Source organism: Papaver somniferum, chromosome 6 (assembly GCF_003573695.1).
Source record: "Papaver somniferum cultivar HN1 chromosome 6, ASM357369v1, whole genome shotgun sequence".
In the NCBI taxonomy this organism is placed as follows: domain Eukaryota; kingdom Viridiplantae; phylum Streptophyta; class Magnoliopsida; order Ranunculales; family Papaveraceae; genus Papaver; species Papaver somniferum.
The window spans coordinates 180,319,875-180,343,455 of record NC_039363.1 but is presented as its reverse complement, the minus strand read 5'-3'; the positions used below and the strand labels follow the sequence as shown (position 1 = coordinate 180,343,455).

Genomic DNA, 23,581 nt, shown 5'->3' with positions numbered 1-23,581 from the left:
TGTCTGTAACGGCTTAATACAGTGTGTATTCAATCTGGACTAGGTCCCAGGGTTTTTCTGCATTTGCGGTTTCCTCGTTAACGAAACTTCTGGTGTCTGTGTTATTTGTTTTCTGCATTATATTTTATATAATTGAAATAATACAGGTTGTGCGTTCGTGATCATCAATTGGAAATCCAAACTTTGGTTGTTGATTGATATTAATTGATCCTTGGACATTGGTCTTTGGTACCGTCCAAGTTATTCCTTGTATTTGATAAAGACTCGCTATTGATTTTAGCTTGAGTAAAAATCAAATCAAGATAGAGATATTAAATCCTTGAGATACTTTTATCTGGATTGAGTCTGACTGTCTAGTTGATTCTCCAGCAAAGTATTTCGAAGTTAGTCCATACAGATTGCTAAGAGAAATATTGGGTGGTGTTGTTAGACCCCCGCTTTTTCAATTGGTATCAGAGAAGACAAACACGTTAAAGACCTCAAAAGTCTGTGTTTGTGGCGATATGACTATATGGACCGTAAAGTCTCAATTGACGCTTCACCAGGTGTAAAAAACAACCGCAAGAAAAGGTCTGACAAACTGATGTCTCTTCAAAAAGGGTTGGATGAACAAATCCGGATCAATCGTGGTCTTGTTGCAGAAATTGCAGTTCTTAAGGATTTGATATCTGGAAATACTCCCTTTGAGAATTTGAAAAATCTCAGTAGTTCCTATATCAAAAAATGTCATAAGTCAGATAGTAATCAACAAAAGGATGTTGAGAAAACTGATACGACAAGGAATCAGTCAGACAATCTTCAAAGCATAGGCTCATGTTGTGATCCATCCGATCATATACAACAAGCATGTATATCTTTCCAAAAGAGTCTTAACGTTGCAAGTAATCTTTGTAAGAAAGCTAAACAACTGTATGATTCTCTAAAAGCTCATACAACACTACCAGGAAACTCTAAATCGAGAAGTACTAGTAGTATGGGTGCTTTTGCTCTAAGATCTACATCTCCCTTTCAATGGTTTCTTGATAGTGGATGTAGTCGACACATGAAATGAGACCTTACATGGTTTGTTTCTTCTGTTGACTATGAAGGAGGACCTGTAACGTTCGGAGATGGAAGTTGTTGCTACATCAGCAAAAAGGGAACGATCAAGCTACCCGGTGTTCCAGAAATCCATGATGTGGTATACGTTAAAGGTATGACTGCTAATCTTCTTTTTATTAGTCAAATTTGCGACAAGGGCCATCGAGTTATATTCAATGCGAATCAATGTGACATTGTCGACAAATCTGGGAAAGTGATTTTCCAAGGAACTCGTGGTAAAAACAATTGTTATCTTCTTGATACTCAGTTTAGCAACCACTGCAATTTGACTAAGGTAGAATCTACACATCTTTGGCATGAGCGTTTTGGTCACATCAATTATCGCCTTCTAACTAAGATCATTAAAAAAGAACTTGTTAGAGGCATTCCCAAAATCAACGTAAAGATTGAAGGTGTATGTGGTGCCTGTCAAAAGGGTAAGCAAACAAAAGTTCACCACAAATCATCTCGGGATATCCTCACTAAAGCTCCACTTGATTTAATTCATATGGATCTCTTCAGACCAATTCAACAACCCACGGTTGCCGGTAAGAAGTATGCTTTAGTTATGGTAGATGATTACACCAGATTTACTTGGGTTGCATTCCTATCCCATAAGAATGAAACCCTTGGTGAATTCAAGATTATTGTTAAAAGAATCCAGAACGAACAAGGTCGCAAACTAAAGAAAATTAGAAGCGATCGTGGAACTGAATTCAAAGACACCAAGGTATTTGAATATTGTGATGAACTGGGGATCATTCAACAATACTCACCATCGATTACTCCTCAAGCTAATGGAGTTACTGAAAGAAAGAATAGGAACATCCAGGAAATGGAAAAGGGTAATGCTCCACAACAAAAACCTACCTTTATGATTTTGGGGAGAAACTGTCTTTACAGCATGCTACTTGATCAACCGCGTGTATTTGTGGTATAAAACCCTTAACACTCCTTATGAGTTATGGTATGGAAGGAAACCTAACCTACACTATCTCAGGGTGTTTGGAAGTAAGTGCTATATTCTGAAAGATCGAGAACAGAGAGGGAAATTCGACACCAAAAGTGACGAAGGTATCTTTCTTGGCTATGCGTCTGACAGTCGTGGGTTTCGAGTTTTTAATCTCAGAACACAAGTCATGATGGAATCTGCTAATGTTATCATCGATGATATTAGCAATTTTCGTCAAGATAGTTCTCCTGCTGAGTTGCATCCAACAGAGACATTTGAGAAAGTCAAAGAAATTCCAGAATCAGTTGAAGTTATCCCAACTGTTACTGATCCTGACATTTCTAGTGACGAGGAGAAGAGCACTGATCAAGCCATTCCTGATGAACAAGAACGTGTCCCTCCACGACATCTATGGGTTCAAAGGAATCATGACCCCAACAGTATCATTAGGGGAAGGGATTCTACAGCCAAAACAAGTGGTCAACTTCAAAATATATGCAATTTTGGTTGTTATCTTTCGCAGGTGGAACCAAGGAATATTGATGAAGCTCTGAAAGATCCTTTTTGGGTCAATGCGATGCATGAAGAGTTAAATCAATTTGAAAGACAAGATGTCTGGGAACGTGTACCTTGTCCTTCAAATGTCAAAATTGTCGATACCAAATGGATATTCAAGAACAAGTCTGATGAATTCGGCACAATTATCATAAATAAAGCTAGACTTGTCATTCAAGGATATTCACAGATTGAAAGGAATCGATTTTGACGAAACCTTTGCTCATATGGCACGTCTTGAGTCCATTCGACTTTTATTGGCCCATGCCTGCTTTCTCAAGGTTAAGTTGTTTCAGATGGACATAAAATAAGCGTTTTCGAACGGAATTCTAAAAGAGGAAGTCTTTGTTGCTCAACCTAAGGGATTCGAAGATCCTGATTTCCCAGATCATGTGCTGAAGCTCAAGAAGGAATTATACGGATTAAAGCAAGCACCAAGAGCCTGGTTTGAGAAACTTACTACTTCTCTTATTAGAAAAGGATTTTCAAGAGGAGGAGCTGATAAAACATTGTTTACCAAATGGAGTGGGAAAGATGTTGTAATTGCTCAAATCTATGTAGATGATATCATCTATGGATCAACTTCTGAGAAATTCGCAAAAGACTTTCAAGTGTCTCTTGCTAAAGAATTTGAAATGAGCAATGTTGGTGAATTAAGATACTTCTTAGGATTAAAAATTCAACAACATAAGGAGGGGATTTACTTATCCCAGGAGGAGTACGCACGAAATCTTGTGTCATGATTCGTTCTGGATAAGTTGTTTCCTAAGATGACTCCCATGCCTACTACTGGTAAATTACACAGGGATGAGAAAGGAGCAAAAGTGGATAAAAAACTATATCGATCCATTATAGGTAGCCTTTTGTATCTTACAACTACGAGACCTGGTATTTCCTTCAGTGTTGGTTGTTGTGCAAGGTTTCAGGCAGATCCAAGAGAATCTCATCTTGCAGCTGCAAAAACAATCATACGATATATAAATCACACTGTTGGGTATGGTCTCTCGTACACTTTTGATACTAATACTGACCTTTCTGCTTATTCTGATGCTGATTGGGCAGGATGTGTAGAAGACAGAAAAAGTACATCAAGGGGCTTCTACTATGTTGGTCTCAATCTTGTAGCATGGCATAGCAAGAATCAAAACTCTCAATCCCTGTCTACATGTGAAGCAGAATACATTGCTGCCGGATCATGTTGTACTCAACTCCTATGGATGAAACAAATGCTTGCTGATTATGGAATTGATACTGGAATAATGAAGATCTTTTGTGATAGTTCCAGTGCGATTCGAATTACTGAGAATCTTGTTGAGCACTCAAGAACGAAGAACATTGACATAAGGTACCATTTTATTAGTGATCTTTATGAAAATGGTATCATCAGTATGGAGTTTGTGCCTTTCGAACAACAATTGGCTGATATTCTCACCAAACCCTTAGACACTGCAATGTTTCAATACTTGCGGCAGTCTATTGCTGTTGTTACGTTTTATTGACTCTTCCCCTATGCTTATCCTTATCTTTTGGGAAATTGAGTCTGAAACTCCAGTAGGTACTTTCTAGTTCAGTTTCTGTAGGATTGTCGTTGTTTTTTTTTTTTTAGTATCTCTTTAGTGCTTCAAAATCCTTCTTTTCTTTCGAAATTAAGGTCGCTCTTGTTGTTCTTTCGGGAATGACATCAAATGGGGGAGAGTTCTTTTGAACTTGTGCTTAATGGTAATATCGTGCGGGGTGTGAGGATGTGGAATTTTATAGGGGTTATCTTGTATCTTAAAACTCCTTTATGAATACATTTAGCTTCGGCTTTATGATTGCATCTAAATTAAGTTGGTATGTATTTTTCTTTTAGTCTATGAAATGTCTCTTGTGGAAATTTCATTATGATCCCGTTCTTGTACCTTTGCCAATTTTATTGACAAAAAGGGGGAGAAATATTGTAGTTCACACTACAAATACATATGGTTTTTGGATCATTGTGTAAGGGGGAGTGGTTTCCATGATCGAGATGGAGTATTGACTGAGAGGGAGTGATACATATCACCATAGTGTTATTGTTAAAGTCGTGATACAATTGTACTTTGATGTTACATAATAATACTACGACACTGTATAATAATGATCGAGAATCTCGATTTCTCTCATTGTTATAGCTACGAATCTTCAACAACGGTGATGAAAAACTTACAACCTTTGGGATCATTGGAGTACTTGGAAGGACGAAGATTTCAGGGAACGTTGAAGATTAGACTATGGAATAGGAGCCACTAAAGTTTATCTTTTTTGTATTCCATATGTATTAATAGTTTTGTCACTAAAATTGACAAAGGGGGAGATTGTTAGAGCATACCTCAGTCGACCTCGCATGCGTTGCTATCTCAAGCATGTTTATCAATGTTAGTGATCAAAACTATAAGTCTTGATTTCTATCCTACATAGCTAAGTCTCGGACTAGGATAGAAAAGTGTAGTTGAGCTCAAGGACTTCATGGCGATTCATCATACAACGACGAAGATCTACTCAAGGAACCGTGGAACTTCATCAACAAAAAGGTATGTGGAGACTTGAACTTATCTATCACTCAAAAGTCTATCTCTTCTATCTCCTACTTCTTATGAGACAAAAGCCGTATGCTATATAGACTGGATCATACACATTTGATATTTCGAGCCGAGTATATCTCGCCTATCTATATATCGAAATCATGTGTTGGTAAAACGTTTCGCTTTGATCAAGTTTATCTTCACCTAGTGATGAAAGTCATGAAAAGTTTCAATTACTTTGAGAATTTCTCTGACGCGAAACGGTCTGTGAATAACGGCTATATAACGTCCTCTGAGAATGTCTCAATGATTGGAATGAGAGTTTAGATTACATAACCATGTATTCCTTAATCCGAAGTTTTCGAACTTTGTTGATTGAGATAAACCAGAGGAATTGACTTTTCCAAGTCCGCGAACCCAGTCCGCGAACTGACGGAAGTTCTTGTACCGAGAATTTCTGCTGGGATTTTCCAAAAACTCGTTTGCGTGTAAGTCCGCGAACTCAGTCCGCGAACCTATTCCGCGAACTGGCGAAAGTCTCTTTGCCGATACTTTCTGCTGAGTTTGGAAAACTCCACCGGTTGTCTTAAGTCCGCGAACTTGTTTGTGATCTTAAGAGGTTATGATCTAAAGATGTGCTCTGAATATGAAACTTAAATTACTAAGGAATGCTTTATTCAAACCATGGATATAAAGTTCATGAGCCGATTCAATCGAATCGAATCATCTTTGTTTCAATTGTGTCTTGTGTAGTTACATAAGATCTCATAGCAATTGAACAACTCTTTAACTAGTTAATTTGAGTCAATTGAACTAGTTATGGTGAAGACGAACTAGGTTAATATGAAATGCTCATATGGTTAACCTTTTGGGTCATTATGTTGAACCAACATACACATACACGTTTGGGCATGGTTTTCACAAACCCAGTAAATGTCTACCCAAGTGTGTGTGACAAGCTAAGTTTTCAATCTAACGGTTGAGAAATATTAGCTTGAATCTAAATCAAGTTTTCTTCTAACGGTGAATATGGATTGCTTTGTAACTAAGGCAAAACCCTGATTTGAAGACTATATAAAGGAGACATCTAGCATTGTGCAAAATTAATCCCCACACGTCTGTGTGATACTAGTGCGCTCGCTAGAGTCGATTCTCCTTTAACCTTTGGTTTTCTTCTCTAAAACCAGGTTAACGACTTAAATACTTCATTGGGATTGTGAAGCCAGACCGATACTACTTTTTTCGTAGTTGTGTGATCTGATCTTGCATCTTCTATCGTACGAGTACAATCTTTGATTGGATTGAGATCGTGAGATTTCTCCGATAGGAAAGATAAAGAAGTCACAAACATCTTCGTCTCACTGTTTGTGATTCCTCGACAAACCGCCTTTGTAGTCAGGAAGGATTGTATAGAGGTGATTGATTAATCTAGGCTGTTCTTCGGGAATATAAGACCGGATTATCAATTGGTTCATGTTCACCTTGATTTTATATCTTAAGACGGAACAAAACCTAGGGTTTATCTGTGGAAGACAGATTTATCCTTTGATAGACTTTTGTGTGTGAGACAGATTGGTTTATTATCAAGTCTGCGATTTTGGGTTGCAGCAACTCTTGGTTGTGGGTGAGATCAGCTAAGGGAATCAAGTGTGCAGTATCCTGCTGGGATCATAGGCGTAGGAGTACAACTGTACCTTGGATCGGAGGGAGACTGATTGGGATTCAACTATAGCCCAGTCCGAAGTTAGCTTGGAGTAGACTAGTGTCTGTAGCGGCTTAATACAGTGTGTATTCAATCTGGACTAGGTCACGAGGTTTTCTGCATTTGTTGTTTCCTCGTTAACAAAACTTTTGGTGTCTGTGTTATTTCTTTTCCGCATTATATTTTATATAATTGAAATAATACAGGTTGTGCGTTCGTGATCATCAATTGGGAATCCATCCTTTGGTTGTTCGATTGATATTGATTGATCCTTGGACATTGGTCTTTGGTACCGTGTAAGTTTTTCCTTGTATTTGATAAAGACTCGCCATTGATTTTAGCTTGAGTAAAAATCAAATCAAGAGAGAGATATTAACTCCTTGAGATACTTTTATCTAGATTGAGTCTCACTATCTAGTTGATTCTCTAGCAAAGTATTTCGAAGTTAGTCCATACAGATTGCTAAGCGAAATACTGGTGGTGTTGTTAGACCCCCGCTTTTTCACATAGAAAACCGGTTTTCCAAAGGAAAGACCTAGACACAAAATCGGAATTGTTTGCCCACAAGCCATGGTTTCCGATTTTGAATGTGTTTCCTAAAACTAGTTATTTCCGGTATTTGATGTCAAGTCTTCCTATAAAAGATAGCCTCTTGCTATGTGTTCGAACATATTGGTGAAGATTCATCAAAATCGTAACTAGGGTTTTTCATATTTTTGCAAGTATGGGAAAAAGGAAAACAAGAAGAAGACTCTGAAGAAGGTTCTGATGAACAAATAAACGAAGCTTGAATTGTCTTCAAGAAAATAGATTAGTAGACATCAATTTTGATTTCTTTCATTGATTGTATTGGTCTATTATGAATAAAAACTATTATGAACAAAGTTATTTGATTTATAATTTTTCTTGTGATAGTTTTTGATTTTCATATCATGTGCTTGCATGCTTTATTTATTGCTATGAATGTTTATGGGATGTTTGATTTCAGTTTTATTACCTTGATATTCGATCTCATAATATGGTGTGAACCCTTATGGTTTGGGTGACTTTTTGATTTAGCAGGATTAAGTTCTATCCCATGTTGGTAGGCTTTATCAAAGGATCATGAGGGGTTCTGATAGAAACAATATGTGAAAAAGTCACAATATGTTGAATCGGTTTTGGTTTAGCATAAAATCATATGTGTTTCGCAGGTTTTCAACTTTTTCTTGCAATAGTTAAAAACCGATTTTCAACCTTTCTCTGGTAAAGGTTGGTTGTTGTTATTCTTTTGTTTTTGCATAAGGATGACAACATAATGGTATTTCGATATCAATTCTCCCTGTAAGAAGAAGATGCGATCATATTGGAGAAGTGGATGCGAAATTGAGGTAACAATCTTGTTAGTTAACTATTTTCCTGTTTAAGAAAAGCCTAATGTTATTGCTTATATCTTTTTGCTTTTGCTTAAAAAAATTTCGGTACAATTGATGCTTTTATTCCATTATGTGTGTATAGATGTGTGTGTGATTCAATTGGTTCTGGTTAAGAAAAACTATTGTTATCTTACTTTTGCGTGGTATCAATCGTTTAGGCTTACAAAATTTTACGGTGCAATTGCAGCGCTTTAATGTTTATGTTGTTTCAATTACTTCCGGTTAAGGTGAATAATTATGCAAGTTGATTTGTTTTCGTTTGTATGAATTATTTATGGCTTGACAAAAGAATATGTTGACGGGATGAGTTGTTTAGTCCAATTCGATTCCGGATAAGATAAACTAAGTTAATTCTGATCTTAGTTAGACTTATCAATGTGGAGGTTTCGGTTATTCAAGTATAATTGAATGCCTAAACAAGGAAATGCTAGTTAACTAACCTAGTATTTGGCTTGTTTAAAATTTAAATGTCTAAGTTATATGGATAATTAGAACCTGATGAGAAAAATAGATTTTATCTTTGTTTTGGTCTTATCGAATGAAGCGGTTGTATTTATACAATCTGTTTAGCAAAGGAACTAATGTGATTAGTTGATTTTTGGTTTGCTAAACTAGTTGGGAAAATTGCTTCGGGTAATTGTTTCCATGATAACATATCAAAACGTAATTACTTTGTAGTTTCGGTTTTGATATTGGTTATCAAAAATGGTGTGTGGAACCCTCGTGCTTGACTCAACAGGTTGCAAGTCTATTTTGAGATTTGTAAGATCCTTTTCGTGTTGTCCATTATTTTTTCGTTTCTTTGCCATTTTGTGACAAAAAGGGGGATAAATATATGGAGTAAACAAGTGATGTCGGTGTCAATTTTTATTGATTGGTGTCACTAGGGAAGAGGACAATGGTGCTTGAACGTTTATCTAACGAATGAGGAAAAGCACAGACTAAGGGGGAGTAACAAATCATATGATTTGGTATAACAAAGGCGTGAGGATTGCAAATCTACCTATCTCACCTTTAGGGGGAGTATGAGCTTTGTTATTATAATGTCAACAGTTGTTGCATTTTTAAGGATTGAATGTATGCAGGTTATGTGCTGTTGAATTCAGGAATCAAGCGTATGTGTAATGAATTCTTGTAATTTGTTTATCCATGTGATTGTAAGAGTTTTGTCACTAAAATTGACAAAAGGGGATATTGTTAGAGCATAGCTCGGTTGAACCCACCAAGCGTTGGTATGTCAAGTTTGTTTGTCATATTTTAGTGAACCAAAACTCATTTAAGAGTCGCTTTATTAAATGTACTAGAGTCAACTTCGTATAGGTTAGCTTGAAAGTATTAGGATTTGAGACATTACAAGTATTGCGAAGACTTGAAGAAGTGAAGAAGTATGGAGCTACAAATACAGCATCATCCTTCCACTTGAGGTTAGTGATATTTGACTTGAACTGTTTCATTCCCTAACGTATCTTTCAAGTCGTGTATATTGAAAACAAAACTGCGAAGCATGAACACTCTAGATAGACAATTATGTTCAGGAATTCAATACGAGGTTTATTGCTTAACCATTAAACTTTGTAGATAAGACATCAACATAATCGTATGAATGCTATTGTGATTATGTATGGGTATGAGGTGAGGATTTCATCCTAGGAAACAATGTTGTTACATGTGTTTTAAGGAAGTAAGTTCATGAACTTTGTTTGTGAACCGAAAAGGAAATCACCAGGCGTTATTGGGGTTGTTCTTCATTGCATATCTTATGAACGACCAATATGTGTGATTAGTATAACCGCTCATATTTGTTTGTGTTCTTGGTAAAACTATTCACATGAGGCCTGACTTTTGTATTAGTATGACTTTTATTAGTGAAACCGATCTTAAGTAATTACCTGTTGGTATGATCGAGTTTGTGTAGTTTGTAAGGCCTGACACTGGGTAAAGGGGAACTGATCCTAGTAAGAGGTGCAACACATCACAAAAGGGAATCGATCCTTTTATGGGGTGAAACAAGGTTTATAGCAGAAAGGGGAACCGATCCTGTGGACATGTGCAACACGTTTTTAGGCAAAGGGGAACCGATCCTATGGACATATGCAACAATATGAGTTAGATACCATATATATGTGGGGAACCGATCCTAGTACCTAGTCAACCGAATTTGGGAAGCTAGTGTAACTATGCACAGTACTCACATGGAGGTAGAACCAAAATTTGTTTTGCTAGAACCGTTAAACCTATGATTTGTGATTGAGAAGTTCTTGATCAATCGCATAGCTCTTGAAAGTCAGATGAACCAATTCTAAACTTGTTTGGAAGTGTGGTAAATTGGTTTCAAGTGAGTAAGTATGAAAGAGGACTTACAAATAAAGGATGTCGACACACTTTGAACACATGCAATAATGCGTATATTTTTTATTGTTCAAAGATATTCCTTAACGGCTAAGAAGGAAGTAAATCCCAGGATCGAAATTAAATAAGTTAAAAATCTTTTAGTTAAGGTTTTTCATTTTATGAATTAGTAATGTGCATTTACTACTTAAATATTTTCCAAGGAGATTTTCGATCACTATTTTGGACAGAGCATTCTCAGGAATTATGAAAACCGAATATGGAAATTATTATAGAATATCTTGAGAATATTTTCGGTTTTGGAAATTCCTTGGTGTCCAAACTTCCTTGTCTATAAATACTTGAAGTTTGACTTACTAGCAAACTAATCCTTCGTGACAGTAAACTTCCTCTGTTATACTGTTACTGGTGAAGCCGCCTATTCGGAGAGGAGAGTAACCTAATTAGGCGAAATCTCTTACGACCGCTCAGTTTAAAGTCTTCTTTGGGATTGAGAAGCTCTAGCGCGTACCGTTGGTGGGAAACTAGATAATTGCGGTTTATCTTTTGTTTTCATATTGATTTGATTGACTAACGGTGGTTGAACTTTGATTGCACCTAGTTTGTTTATGCTTGAGAATCTTCTCTTCTGATATAAGATTCACTCAAACTAGTTCAAGGTTTGGACAGGGGTCTTTAGACTGTTGTTAGTGCTAAATACGATCTTGTGATAATCCGTTGTTAACATACTCCGTTCTGTGTGTGATTGATCACAAGAGATTTAACTAGTTGTGTGCAGGTGTTTATTGAAGATCTAAGAAGATTTGAAGACAAAGAAGAGATAAAAGATTTCTGACTTGGTTATATAAATATTTGGTGTGCACAATACTTGTTTCAGTAAAAGAGGATCCAAATATAATCAATTTATCCTTGTGGTATTTTAATAAAATAGTTGTGTAGATCGGCATCAATACGTTTCCTTGGGATTAAAAGTATTGATTGCAAAATCTTAACGATTACCTTTTGGTGATTGAACATAAGATAGATCTTGGAACCTGGAAAAGGAGTTTATGTTAAGATAAAAAGAAGAGCCTTTGTCCAACTCATATCACTTGGTTGAAGAGGGTTGATACCACACAGATTTGTTGTTCCTTTACTATATGGAATACGAACTAAAGGAATGGTCCAAGTACGTGACTTGTTTACAGGTCGGAGGCGTGGGAATACAAACGGAACTAGGTGAACTATATATAGGTTTAGTTGCTTGGTCTCAACTATACGAATTTGGTTTATTTTGTATAGCGACTTAATCCTGAGAGTATTCAATTCTGAACAAGGTCACGGGGTTTTTCTGCATTTGCGGTTTTCCTCGTTAACAAAATGTTGTTGTGTCATTTACTTTATATTTCCGCATTATAATTGTTTTATTATAATTAAATTAAATTACACAAACGTTAATTCCTATTTACTTGATAAGCAATTCTATTGTGTTTGGTTAAGTCTGAACCTTTGTATCAAGTAAACATACTTCGTTGTTGTATCGTCTCGATCTCGTATCCATAGACGATCACACGGAGTGTGAACCGATTTGTTGTATTGTCTCGACTAGGTCCATAGACAATCACTTTCGGAGAAAGGACTTATAGGAAGGAAAAGTTTTAGCTTGAGGTATATTTGGGTACCCTCGCCTTTTCACAAATAGTAGGTGTCTCTTTAAACAGTTAGTGGCTTTCGTAAAAATGTATGGACGTTTGTGAACATGAAACCAATTTCGTAAAAAAGTAAGGACGTCTATTATTTTTTCAGATTTGAAATCTTATTTTCAAAAATTTGCAGGTTTTTTTTTGAAATTTGTCATTGCCTTGTCACACATCAACCAAAAAAGTAAATTTGTCATTGCCTTGTCAGTAGCATTATTTTTCTTATCTTGATCAGAACTACTTTGGAATGTGTGGATGGGTTTGATTTTTAGAATGTATATAAATCCAAGTTGTGAAATCGAAAAGCATACACAACATAACTAAAACAACATCCATTTGAGTTTAAGTATTAGTTTCCTGTGTTGCTCATCTAAATTTCTCATTTCTTTGGCTACACTGCTATTACAAAAATGGGGAGATTTACACATGAAGCGGGTGCGACTCTTATTGGTGCTTACTTTCTAGTTAGCAGGGAACCCAAAGGAACAATTTATAACAGTAATGAATTCTGGTCCCACGTTAAAACTGAATACCGAACCAGATCGGGTGGGGGAGGGAGACTAATAGATTTGTTACGGCTTTACAACGTAGAATCTCCTACTTAAAACAAGAAGTTTTGAGATATGTTGGCTGCATTAAACCATACTTTATAAACATGTCGGCCGGATGGAACCATGAAGATGTTGTGAGTTTATTATAATAATTATTTGTGATATTTTATGGATTAATTTTTTTTTCCTTTACTTTATTTACTTTATTTATGAAATTGTCTGCAGTACCGCGAAGGTCATCTTAAGTACGAAGACAGAGAAACCGGCGGAAAAAGATGGACACACGATGTCGTTTTTCATATTCTTAGGGCGTATCAAACAGAATATGATCCAGAGAGTATTAATTAAGTTACCAGGGTTTGAGAGTGATTTAAAGTATTATTATGATGTTTAGTGTGGTTGTATGTTTTATTTCAAAAAAAGTAATGTTTAGAGTGATTGTATGTTTCAGTTGATAGGTCCCATTAATATCAATTAGCAGTATAAATAAGTAACAATGATGCTTAAATAAGTTCATTTTATTCAGATACTTAAACAACGTAGTACAATTATAACGTCCTTGACAACTGTGAGGCAATAAAACGGATTTGGTTTGTAACAACGTTAACTCAGACTTGTCGACGACCCATCACAACAACACTAGAATCCGAAGGGATCACCTGTAGAACATAAATGAAGTTAATAATTTTATTTCATAAATGTTTATGAAATCACATTTCATATGTTTGGAATAAACCTTTTCGATATTGGGGAGCGTTATGTTTATGTAAAAAATTTTCTTGCTGGGAGAAAATATTACCACTTTCTTCAAAACTAATATCACTCATACCCTTATATACTTTCCATAGTCAGGATGTTCAACCACTCTGCGATGGACGTTTGCTGGGATTTTACCACTGGGATCCTGCAATAATATAAAAAACCTAACATTGAGTAATGGGTTTGAATAATTGATCACGAAATGTAAATGATTTACTAAGTGGATAAATCACCTTCACTTTCAAAGCATAGTCATCAAGATACTGTCTTTTCTCCTCGACCAGTACAACCAACCTTTCGATTCTTTGGTTTATCGGTTTAATAGATACCAATGCGGTTCTCCCCTCTGCGTAATATTATTGTGCAAAGAACCAAGGTTTACTTTGGAAACGAAGATCGCTAACACCTTCAGTTTCATCCCTCGCTAATCGCTGGAGGTATTGTGTAGATACATCTTCCTCTCCCGTTACTATCCTTCTATGTCTGAGATCTTGTAACTGTTGAAGCTCTCCGACCGGTCCCGTATTTTTTTCGGCTACTAGAGGCACCACGTGAGTTAGGGATTAAACGCTCTGATTGTTTTACTATTGGACATGGGGTGAGGTCAACGACAACCGATTTATTGCGGTTATCATATGGATTTGATGTGTTAGCCACAACTGGTGTGTTTGTTGATAACTCCATTGAACTTTGTTGGGTGACTTCCGAGTAACTATCTAACACCGCTGCAAGCTCATCTTCATCAAAACCTTCCCAGGGGTCAGCGTCAGCCATTGTGGATGATTATTATGTATGGAAAGAAATAATTTTTTTGTCTATTGGTTGTCTGAAGCAATTGTGAATCTCATTGTCGACCAGTTTTGGTTTTTATAGGCAAATAAAAGTGAGGTACAACCATCCACTTGCGTGTGGTAATTTATTACCATACACTTGTTTAGACATTGACAGCTGAGACAAGACTTGACAACTACACCCTCTTTTGAAAACTCAAGATGGGTAAGGGGGTCTACATGAACAAGCTTCATCATAAATGATTTTTTTTTTTGATTCCCGTAACAATGTAGTACACTTATTAAAAATTCCTAGTACAAAAACTGAAACCTAACTCACTGTCGCAGGCAACGCGACTGCACTTAGCACATGCAACAAGCCTTTAAGTAATGGTTGACAATTACAAAATTAAATATGGTACCAATACTATAATATCATCCACATTGCTGCCATGTTATTATCAACACCACTAGAAACCTTGTCTATGTTGTTTAACAATCTACCATAAATAAATGAACCCCAATCACACCTACCAAGATTTTGTAAGCTTTCTGAATCTCTCAAAACAACCAACCATGTTTTTGAAGCATTAGAGGAATTCGTACCGGTGAATACTTGACCAGTAACCCAAAGAAGAAAAATCCTAGTCCATTCCTCCCAGTTCTCAGTGTTGTCCATGAGTTTCGTACTGTTTATATAAGATGAAAGGTGAGAGAGACATACAACTGAGGATTTACTATCCCAGGGTTTTTTTAGAAGTCTTGGCTTCTAATGTTTATTTAGGTTGGCGATCATACCCATAAAGTACAAATCATCTAAACTTGCATAATATTCTCTGGTTAACCTCTTAGAGTAATTTAAAGGCTCACCTTTACCTATAGGAATTCCAGTTAACATTACAAAGTCTAAAGGTGTCAATCCTATTTCAAAGCCCGGAAAATGGAAAGTCTTGGTTGTATGCCACCATCTAGCTACTAGAGCATTTGTGAGTTGCACATCTGAATTCTTAAAGTTAAACGAAAATAGGGAGGAAAACCCACAATTATCTAGTCCTGACGTGCGCGGGGATTGTTCCATACAACGATATCATAATAATCCTTAATCCTTCCCCAACTAGTCATCATTTTCATCTTCGGTGCATCTATACCGACTATATGGCCATCTCTACCTTTTACAGACAATTTTTGATCCGTCAGGTACTCTATATCATTATCTAAATTAACCAAACAAACAAATAGAAACGTATGAAAATCAATTATTACAAATCAACTAAAAAATGTAAACCTATTGGAGGAAAAACTTAACTATATACTCAAAAATTGAAAATCAACTAACAATTTTCCATTCCAACGTTTCTATCAATTGTGTATTATATGAATTATAAGACATGCAACATCATTAGGATTATTTAAAATCAAATGTCACTACAAATCAACCATGTTCATCAATAACTAGCCAATTAATCATATTCATCAACAACTAACAAAAATTTATCATGTTAAATTCATTTTAAACAAACACATAGCAGTAACTAATAGTTGTGGCATTCAATTTGTGTACCTATCAATTTTACCAAATTAATCCTAATTGAAAACAAAAATGGAAACTAGGTTTTTAGGTTAAAATGGTTTACCTTTAGGGATTGAGTGGTTAAAACTCCTTCAGATCATAGGCAACTTCAAATTCACCCTTTCTTCAACAAACCCAGACAAAAAAAGTTAGAAAATGATGGTTTTTGATTTTTTACAGAGGGGAAGAATAAGAACTGTAGGGGGAAAAAGATGAAGAACAAAACTCTGTCGAGTTTTCTGTAAACTTAGGTGAAATTATAGAACAGTTAATGGTTAGCCGGTTCAACGGGGTTTGACTGGTCAAGATAACGAGAACGGTTAATGGATAACCGTTTCCACTAAAACGGGCGATCAATGACCGTTATTTGAAGAACGGTTGATTGTTATCCGTTTTTTTTTTGCTTAGAACGGCTAACGGTTAGCCGTCCCTGGATTTCTTTCGTAAAAACCGTAAGAACCAGACCCTTCCCAGGCTGATGTGTAAAGGTGTTTGGGAAGTGGCCGGGAAGAGCCACTAGACCCGGTCTTATAGGGAGCCAAATAACATTTGCAATTTTCTATATTCCCATTAAAAGAGAAACAGAGATATCAATATTTCCTTATTGACTGACACAACGTACGCTGGCAAGTCGCAAGTGGCAACTACCTCCCTCTCTCTCTCTTTGTCTTTCCCTCCCGTCCACTAGTTAGCTATCACTCTTTCTTGACTACTACCTGTTTTCATTTTCTTTCCATTGCCAACATAATTTTTCTTCTCGACTTTGATACACATTTTTTTCTTCACACGGCTTCTCTAAACCTCTTTGCTTTATCCTGACATGACATATACCCCTTGTCCTTCACACGGCCTTCACACGGCTTTCTCTAAACCTCTTTTGCCCTTCTCATTTTAGGGTCAAGTCAATGTCCGCTCCTGTTCAGGTTTCTCTTTCTTTAACGAATAAATCCTCCTAACTAATGTGTTTTACCGAAACAAAAAACAAAAAAATACTAGTCATTTTGACTCATTTTCTTTCTCATTAGAACAGAAATCGAAACAAGGAGGAGCTTATTCACAGTGAGAGCCAGAGAATGGCTGAAGCTGGTGTTGCACATCTACTAAAGAAATTAGACAGCTTGGTAACCATGATAAAAGAAGAATCAAAACTATTTGAACGAGTGAAGCAGGAAATAAAGCATCTGATGGACGAGCTACCATGGATGCGTAAGTACGTTCGAGAAGCAGATACAAAGGTTATGCGGTATGCTGATGATCCAGAGATACACCAAATAATAGATCTAACCTTCGAGACTGAGGATATCGTCGATGATTTCACGCTCAAGGTACAACGGCATCAAAGGCAGAAAAAGGATTTGGGTGCTCTACGATTCTTCAAAATTAAATTCCTTAAAAGGTTCATATGCAGGATCCGCGAGTTGCACGAATTTCAAAATAAAATCAAAGCCATCAATAACAAGTCTGACAAAATATCAACCTACAGAGCCAAGTATCCCATGGGTCGTGAACATGCTTCTACTAGTCTTCCTGTAAAGAGAACTCCTATTGTTGAGGAATTGGATGTGGTGGGCATGGAAAATAGTATCGAACAAGTAACATCTCTACTTGTGCCTAACAATTCATCATCAGCAACGACAACATCTCGGCGCACGGTTGTCTCGATCGTCGGAATGGGTGGTTTAGGCAAAACTACTCTTGCTACAAAATTATATAAGGATACCTGTATTAAACGGTATTTTGATGTCTTTGCTTGGGTTTATGTTTCTCAGGAATCCAAAGTGGCAGACCTCCTGCTTAGCATTATAAGACAAGTTACAAAGGTGAACTTGAACGACTCTACGGTTGAATGGGAGGAGGGAGCGTTAAGGATGAAGCTTTACAACTACTTGAAGCAACGCCAAAACAAAAGGTACCTTATAGTGTTGGATGATGTATGGCATACTGATACTTGGAAGCATCTCGATCCTTCTTTTCCAGATACAAATAATAATGGTTCCAGAATACTGCTAACTACTCGCAATTTAGAAGTAGCCAGGCTTGCCGATCCATCGCACAATAATATCCACCAATTGCGTCTTCTAGACAAAAGGGAGAGTTGGGACCTCTTTCAGAAGAAAACCTTCCCATTAGGAGGTCAGTGCCCTCCTGAATTTGTGGAGATCGGGAATAAGATCGTGGATAAGTGCCGCGGTTTACCATTGGGAATTGTGGTACTGGGAGGCCTGTTATTAACCAAAGACAGGACACTTGCTGCATGGTCGAAAGTGCATGATAGCGTTAATTGGGAGCTAACTCATGGTGATCAATCTTACTTATGCGCTGGAATCTTGGCCTTCAGTTACTACGATATGCCTTATTACTTGAAGCCGTGTTTTATGACTATCGGCCTTTTTCCTGAAGATCATGAGATACGCGCTTCAAAGTTGTTTGATTTATGGATCGCTGAGGATTTTGTGCGAAGGGAAGGGGAAAAAACGTTGGAAGACACTGCCGAGGATTACTTGGAACAGCTGGTCCACAGAAGCCTAATCAAGGTTGAAAGCTGGAGGTATGATGGAAGAGTGAAAGCATGTCGTATCCATGATCTACTTCGTGATCTTGCCAATGAAAAATCTGAAAAACTTTCAAATGCACGTCGACTCAGTATCCATGGTGATGACCAGCAAGCCAGTTCTATTGATGGCGAGGCACAATATCTTTCTCAATTTCGTTCCTCTCGTACTCGTACTTTGATGTGTTTCAAAAATCGAAAGATGGGAAATGAACTGTTCTTGAAATACATTTGCGGAAATTTCAAATTGCTAATGGTGTTGGATATGAGCAGCATCACGCATAACACTACAATACCAGCGGAAATCAGAAAACTCCGACATCTCAAGTACTTCAGCTGTAGCGCACATGATAACACCAAGATTCTTAAATGCATCGGTAAGCTTGTCAATCTACAAACTCTAATCATTCAGGGCAAGTGTATCTACATGCCTCAAATCTGGAGATTGCACCAGTTGCGTCGTTTAGAAGTTCAATTCATGGAATTATATCACAAAGCTCCATCTAATTATCATCTGGGCATTCATAATCTAACGAATCTCCATACGTTATCGATTTCATATGGGTGTTGGATGAAGGATGTTAGGTGGGACGAACTGAAGATGCTCAGAAAGTTATCCATAACTAATTATGGCTATCTTCGATGTACTAAGGAATCTCTTGATTCCATAGCGTTAGTCACCAGCCTTCAAAATCTTAAGCTGTTATTCGGAGGAGAATTGCCACTAGTAACTCAGTTTGCACGGCATACAAATCTCACCAAGTTGCATATCCGTGGACCACTACCGGTGTTTTTGTTCCCACCTAATCTGGTCAAGCTAGTGTTATCCTCCATAAATCGACCGGATATCGAGCTAATGGCAGCTCTAGGTAACCTTAAAGACTTGAAATTTCTATCGTTTCTTCCTAGCTCATGCACTGGAAAGACGATAACCTTCTCATCAGGAAAGTTTCCGAGGCTCCAATCCTTGGAAATTGCAGGTCTCCCTAATTTACGTGAGTTGATAATGGAGGAAGGAGCATTGACTAGCTTAACTCATCTTGTAATTCGCAGTTGTGACTTGAGGAAACTTCCTGATAGACTGGGACAGATGCGACTTCAAGAATTACAACTACATAACATGCACCGTCAACTAACCGACGGATTAAAAGAGAATGTGGGTGAGAACTGGGACCAGATCAAACACATACCCTCAGTGCTGATCAGAACATAGTTTAAGAAGAAATTTCAGACAAATTGTAGACCAGATAGGTTTTCTTTCAGCAAATAAATGTCTAGGATTTTGAAATTATTTCACATGTACTTCTTTTTCTAAAATAAATAAATTGCATTATAATGTAATCTAAGTAGAGTTTTCGCCCATAAAAGTTCAAATTTATAGCCTCGTTAGAGCTTCTCGAAAGGCATGTGTGTGGAGAGAAATGTCAAAATCCACTTAGGATGCACATCAATTTTCTTTAAAATCATTCTCCAATTTAGATGTCATAAACCAATGTATGCATGACTTTAGGTAGAAAACGTCAAGGGGAATGTCTAGTTTCCCACATATTGTCTACCATCCTAGTCAGCTTTTCTTAATTAAAAATAAATTTTATTTATTAAAAAATATTTTAAATTGTAAATTATATTATTCTCCGGATCAGCTTTTCTTAATCTTCGATTTTGAAACAAAAACCCAATCCTCTAATTTTCTCTTGAGACGAGGCGAGAGCAGCAACAGAAATATAGAGAGGAGTAAACGAAAAATGAAAAATGCGATCTAATTTTCTCGTCCCATTTTGATTCTCACTTAGGGTAAAGCTGTAATTTTATAGTTTAAATGGATCTCCATCGTTGGTCCGTTCTGCCACATGTATGGCTAGATCATAAGAAACTGGGACTTAACGTTTCAATGGATGGTGGGTGTATTTTAGAAATTACAAAAAAACGGGTGTAGTTTTATAAACAGGTTTTCAAATGGGTGTATATTGGAAAATTTTCCTTTTTTTTTCTCAAGCAGCCATTCAAAAAGAAGATACGAAATCAAAATCACACAATCGTAATTGAACCCGATAACTATCTCTTCTTTTTCTTATTATCATGAGTACGAATCTTGTGTGGTAGATTTTTTTGAATCTCCAAAAGTTTTCGAAAAGAGAGGTTTGTTGTAGTACTACTATAACATATAAATGTTTAAGGTTCTTTCGTTGTCGATTCAATCGGTTCAATCTAACATTATTTATAGATTGTATAGCATATGAGTAGTGTTAAGATATGGTCAAAATATTATATGATCTTGGTCTTATTATGTTGTTATACGTTGTAACTGCATATATATTTCTTTCTGTATTTATCCTAGATATTGTTAGGTGTATCTTTATTCTTTCCTTATCAAGTGAAAAAACGGGGGTCTAACAACCACACCCAATAATTCGTTTGGCAATCTGTATGGACTAACTCCAATATACTTTCAAGAGAATCAACTAGACATTCAGACTCAATCTTAAGAAAAGTATATCAAAGAGTTATATCTCAATTTCTCAATTCAATCGGTAATCAAACAAATAGGGATTTGCGATCCCGATTGAATATAAGAAATAACTTGGATGGTATCAAAAACCAATATCCAAGTGTCAATCAATTTAATCAACAACCCAAAGTTCGGATTCACAATTGATTGAACTTACGTGCAACATGTGATATTTTAATTATATAAAAAAATATAATGCGGAAAGGAAATAACACAGACATCGGTAATTTTGTTAACGAGGAAACCGCAAATGCAGAAAAACCCCGGGACCTAGTCCAGAATAAACACACACTGATTATAAGCTGTTACACCAATTTCCTACTACCTATTCGGACTAGATGTAATACCTGCGTCAGCAAAAACTCCTAGCACAACACCGATTGTCTTTAGGAATTCTTCTCGTAAATCTTCTAGCAGAACCAAATGCTCTCTTTAGAAGATACAATAACACGATTGATATGATTCGATATTTTGTTTGCATAAAACACCGGTTTGATTTCCCTTTAGATGTGAATCAAGGTTTTGGAAATCTTGTGTTTGTTTTGAACAACTACCAAATAAAAAGTAGTGAAATCTAAACAAACTTGTAGAATAGGGTTTTAACTTACAATCAGTATACGTACACATAAGGAGTCCGTGAACCTGATTTTCGTAAGTAAACTTGGGTGATTCCAAAGATCAATTTCCAAGTTAAGAAAACCCTAACAATTCTACAACAAGAACTACTAGAGTAAATCTAGAGATTTCTTGTTTAAACTTCTTAAGGATTTTTACGAGATACCTTAATCGAAGTTTTCTTTCTAGCTTCCGATTTCGACTAACAAGTGTTGGTATACGATCGGAAACTGAAATCTATCGAAACCTAGGGTTTATGATCAACAACTCTTGAATAGTTTTATATCAGAAGAGAAAACATTAGAATAGACAAGAGGTGAAAAACCTAGATTACAAGTTGTATAATCAATCACGAAGATTAATCCAACTCGGCTTTGTGATCCCCAATACAAAAACTTTTATCTCACTCTTGTTCACGAAGAACAGAAGACATGGAAAACAACCTGAAGAGCTTACACCAATTTTCCAAAAGGGATGAAAACGTGTAGCACTCATGAACCCTTTATTTATAGTGAAAGGTAGCTTGAAAGCTAAGCATAACTATTTTCCCTTTTCAAGACTCTCCTAATTAAGTTACAACTCTTGCCAAACTAATTAAATAAATAATTAATTAGACAAATATTGTATTTATGTGAATAAATCACAAAATAAATTAGGAAGGAATCACAAACACTTTAATAAAGTAATCAAAGATGTTTTGAGTAATAGCTAACTTGCCTAGATAAGCAGTCAAGTAATAGCTGACCAAAAATGCCTTTTAATGGGGCCCAAGTCCGTGAACCGTTACAAGCAGTCCATGGATTGTTTCCTACTAACGAACTGTAACAATTACAACAACACTTATAATTGTTACTTTAATAAATCACTCATAACTTCATCGTTATAACTCAGAATCGAGTGATTCTTGGCTCGTTGAATTCGTAAGCTCATTCACTATAACATGAGAACATTTCTAGGGATAAAGGTTATTGTAACCAAGGTCATGAATGAATAACCTCAAGTATATATAAATAAATGTACATTTACCGTGATAGTGTTCCATAGAGTGAGCATTTATCTCGATAGATTAGAAAGGTAGAGTTGAACAAGAATCCAACTGAAATAAATCACATACCTTTGTTGATGAAGTACTTGTTTATGTCTTCTTATAGTCTTCAATCTTCATCCTTTAAGGATAGCTTCGATTCAACTTTTTAGACCTAATCTAGTCTGAAACTATCTTTAGTATGCTAAATCAAGAATGCATTTTGGAAACTAAAATTGATAACTAACTTGACATACCGACGCTAGTGGGTTCAACCGAGCAATGCTCTAACAATCTCCCCCTTTGTCAATTTTAGTGACAAAACCATTTTACATATGGCTTGTACTTGTTAAAAGAAAAAATCGACAAGCTTGATTTCCTTGGTTCTTCAACTCTACGTGTGTTCATCCTGTACTTGTTGAAGATCCATCATATTATTATTACACATCATCAAAGTTTCATTGCATCACAACTTTGACAATAATACTACGGTGATATGTATCACTCCCCCCTTAGTCAATACTTCATCTCACAATGAAAACCACTCCCCCTTACATAATGATCCATAAACCATATGTATATGTAGTGTGAACTACAAAATAATTCTCCCCCTTTTTGTCAATATAAATTGGCAAAGGTACGAAAACTGGTGGGATCCTAATGAAATTTTCACAGAGGGAATTCTTGACCAAAATAAAAACATATCAGCTTTACTTTAGATGATATCACAAAGTCGAAACTTAGTGACTTCATCAAGGAGTTTATTAAGATACAAGTTAACCCCTACATGTTCCACAACCACTTCTCCCCTCAAAGATATAGCAATTAAGCACAAGTTCAGTTAAGAACTCTCCCCCATAAGATGTCATTCCCGAAAGAACAACAAGAGCGACCTTACTCCAGAGATAATGATTTATATATTGGATTTTAGAAACCCCACAAGGAGATACGAACTAA

The 23,581-nt window shown here is 36.4% G+C and overlaps 1 protein-coding gene across 1 annotated transcript; it reads left to right on the top strand.

The window, feature by feature from the left end:
- Window positions 1–16,848: 16,848 nt before the first annotated feature.
- On the top strand, window positions 16,849–19,843 carry LOC113290304 (disease resistance protein RPP13-like). Its single transcript, XM_026539921.1, has one exon. It carries the CDS (start codon window positions 16,999–17,001, stop codon window positions 19,687–19,689), a length of 2,691 nt encoding a protein of 896 aa, XP_026395706.1. The 5' UTR covers window positions 16,849–16,998; the 3' UTR covers window positions 19,690–19,843.
- The last annotated feature ends 3,738 nt before the right edge of the window (window positions 19,844–23,581 follow it).

Bases quoted from the DNA above. Each gene is read 5' to 3' on its own strand.
- LOC113290304 (XM_026539921.1), top strand. From the start codon at position 16,999: ATGGCTGAAGCTGGTGTTGCACATCTACTAAAGAAATTAGACAGCTTG.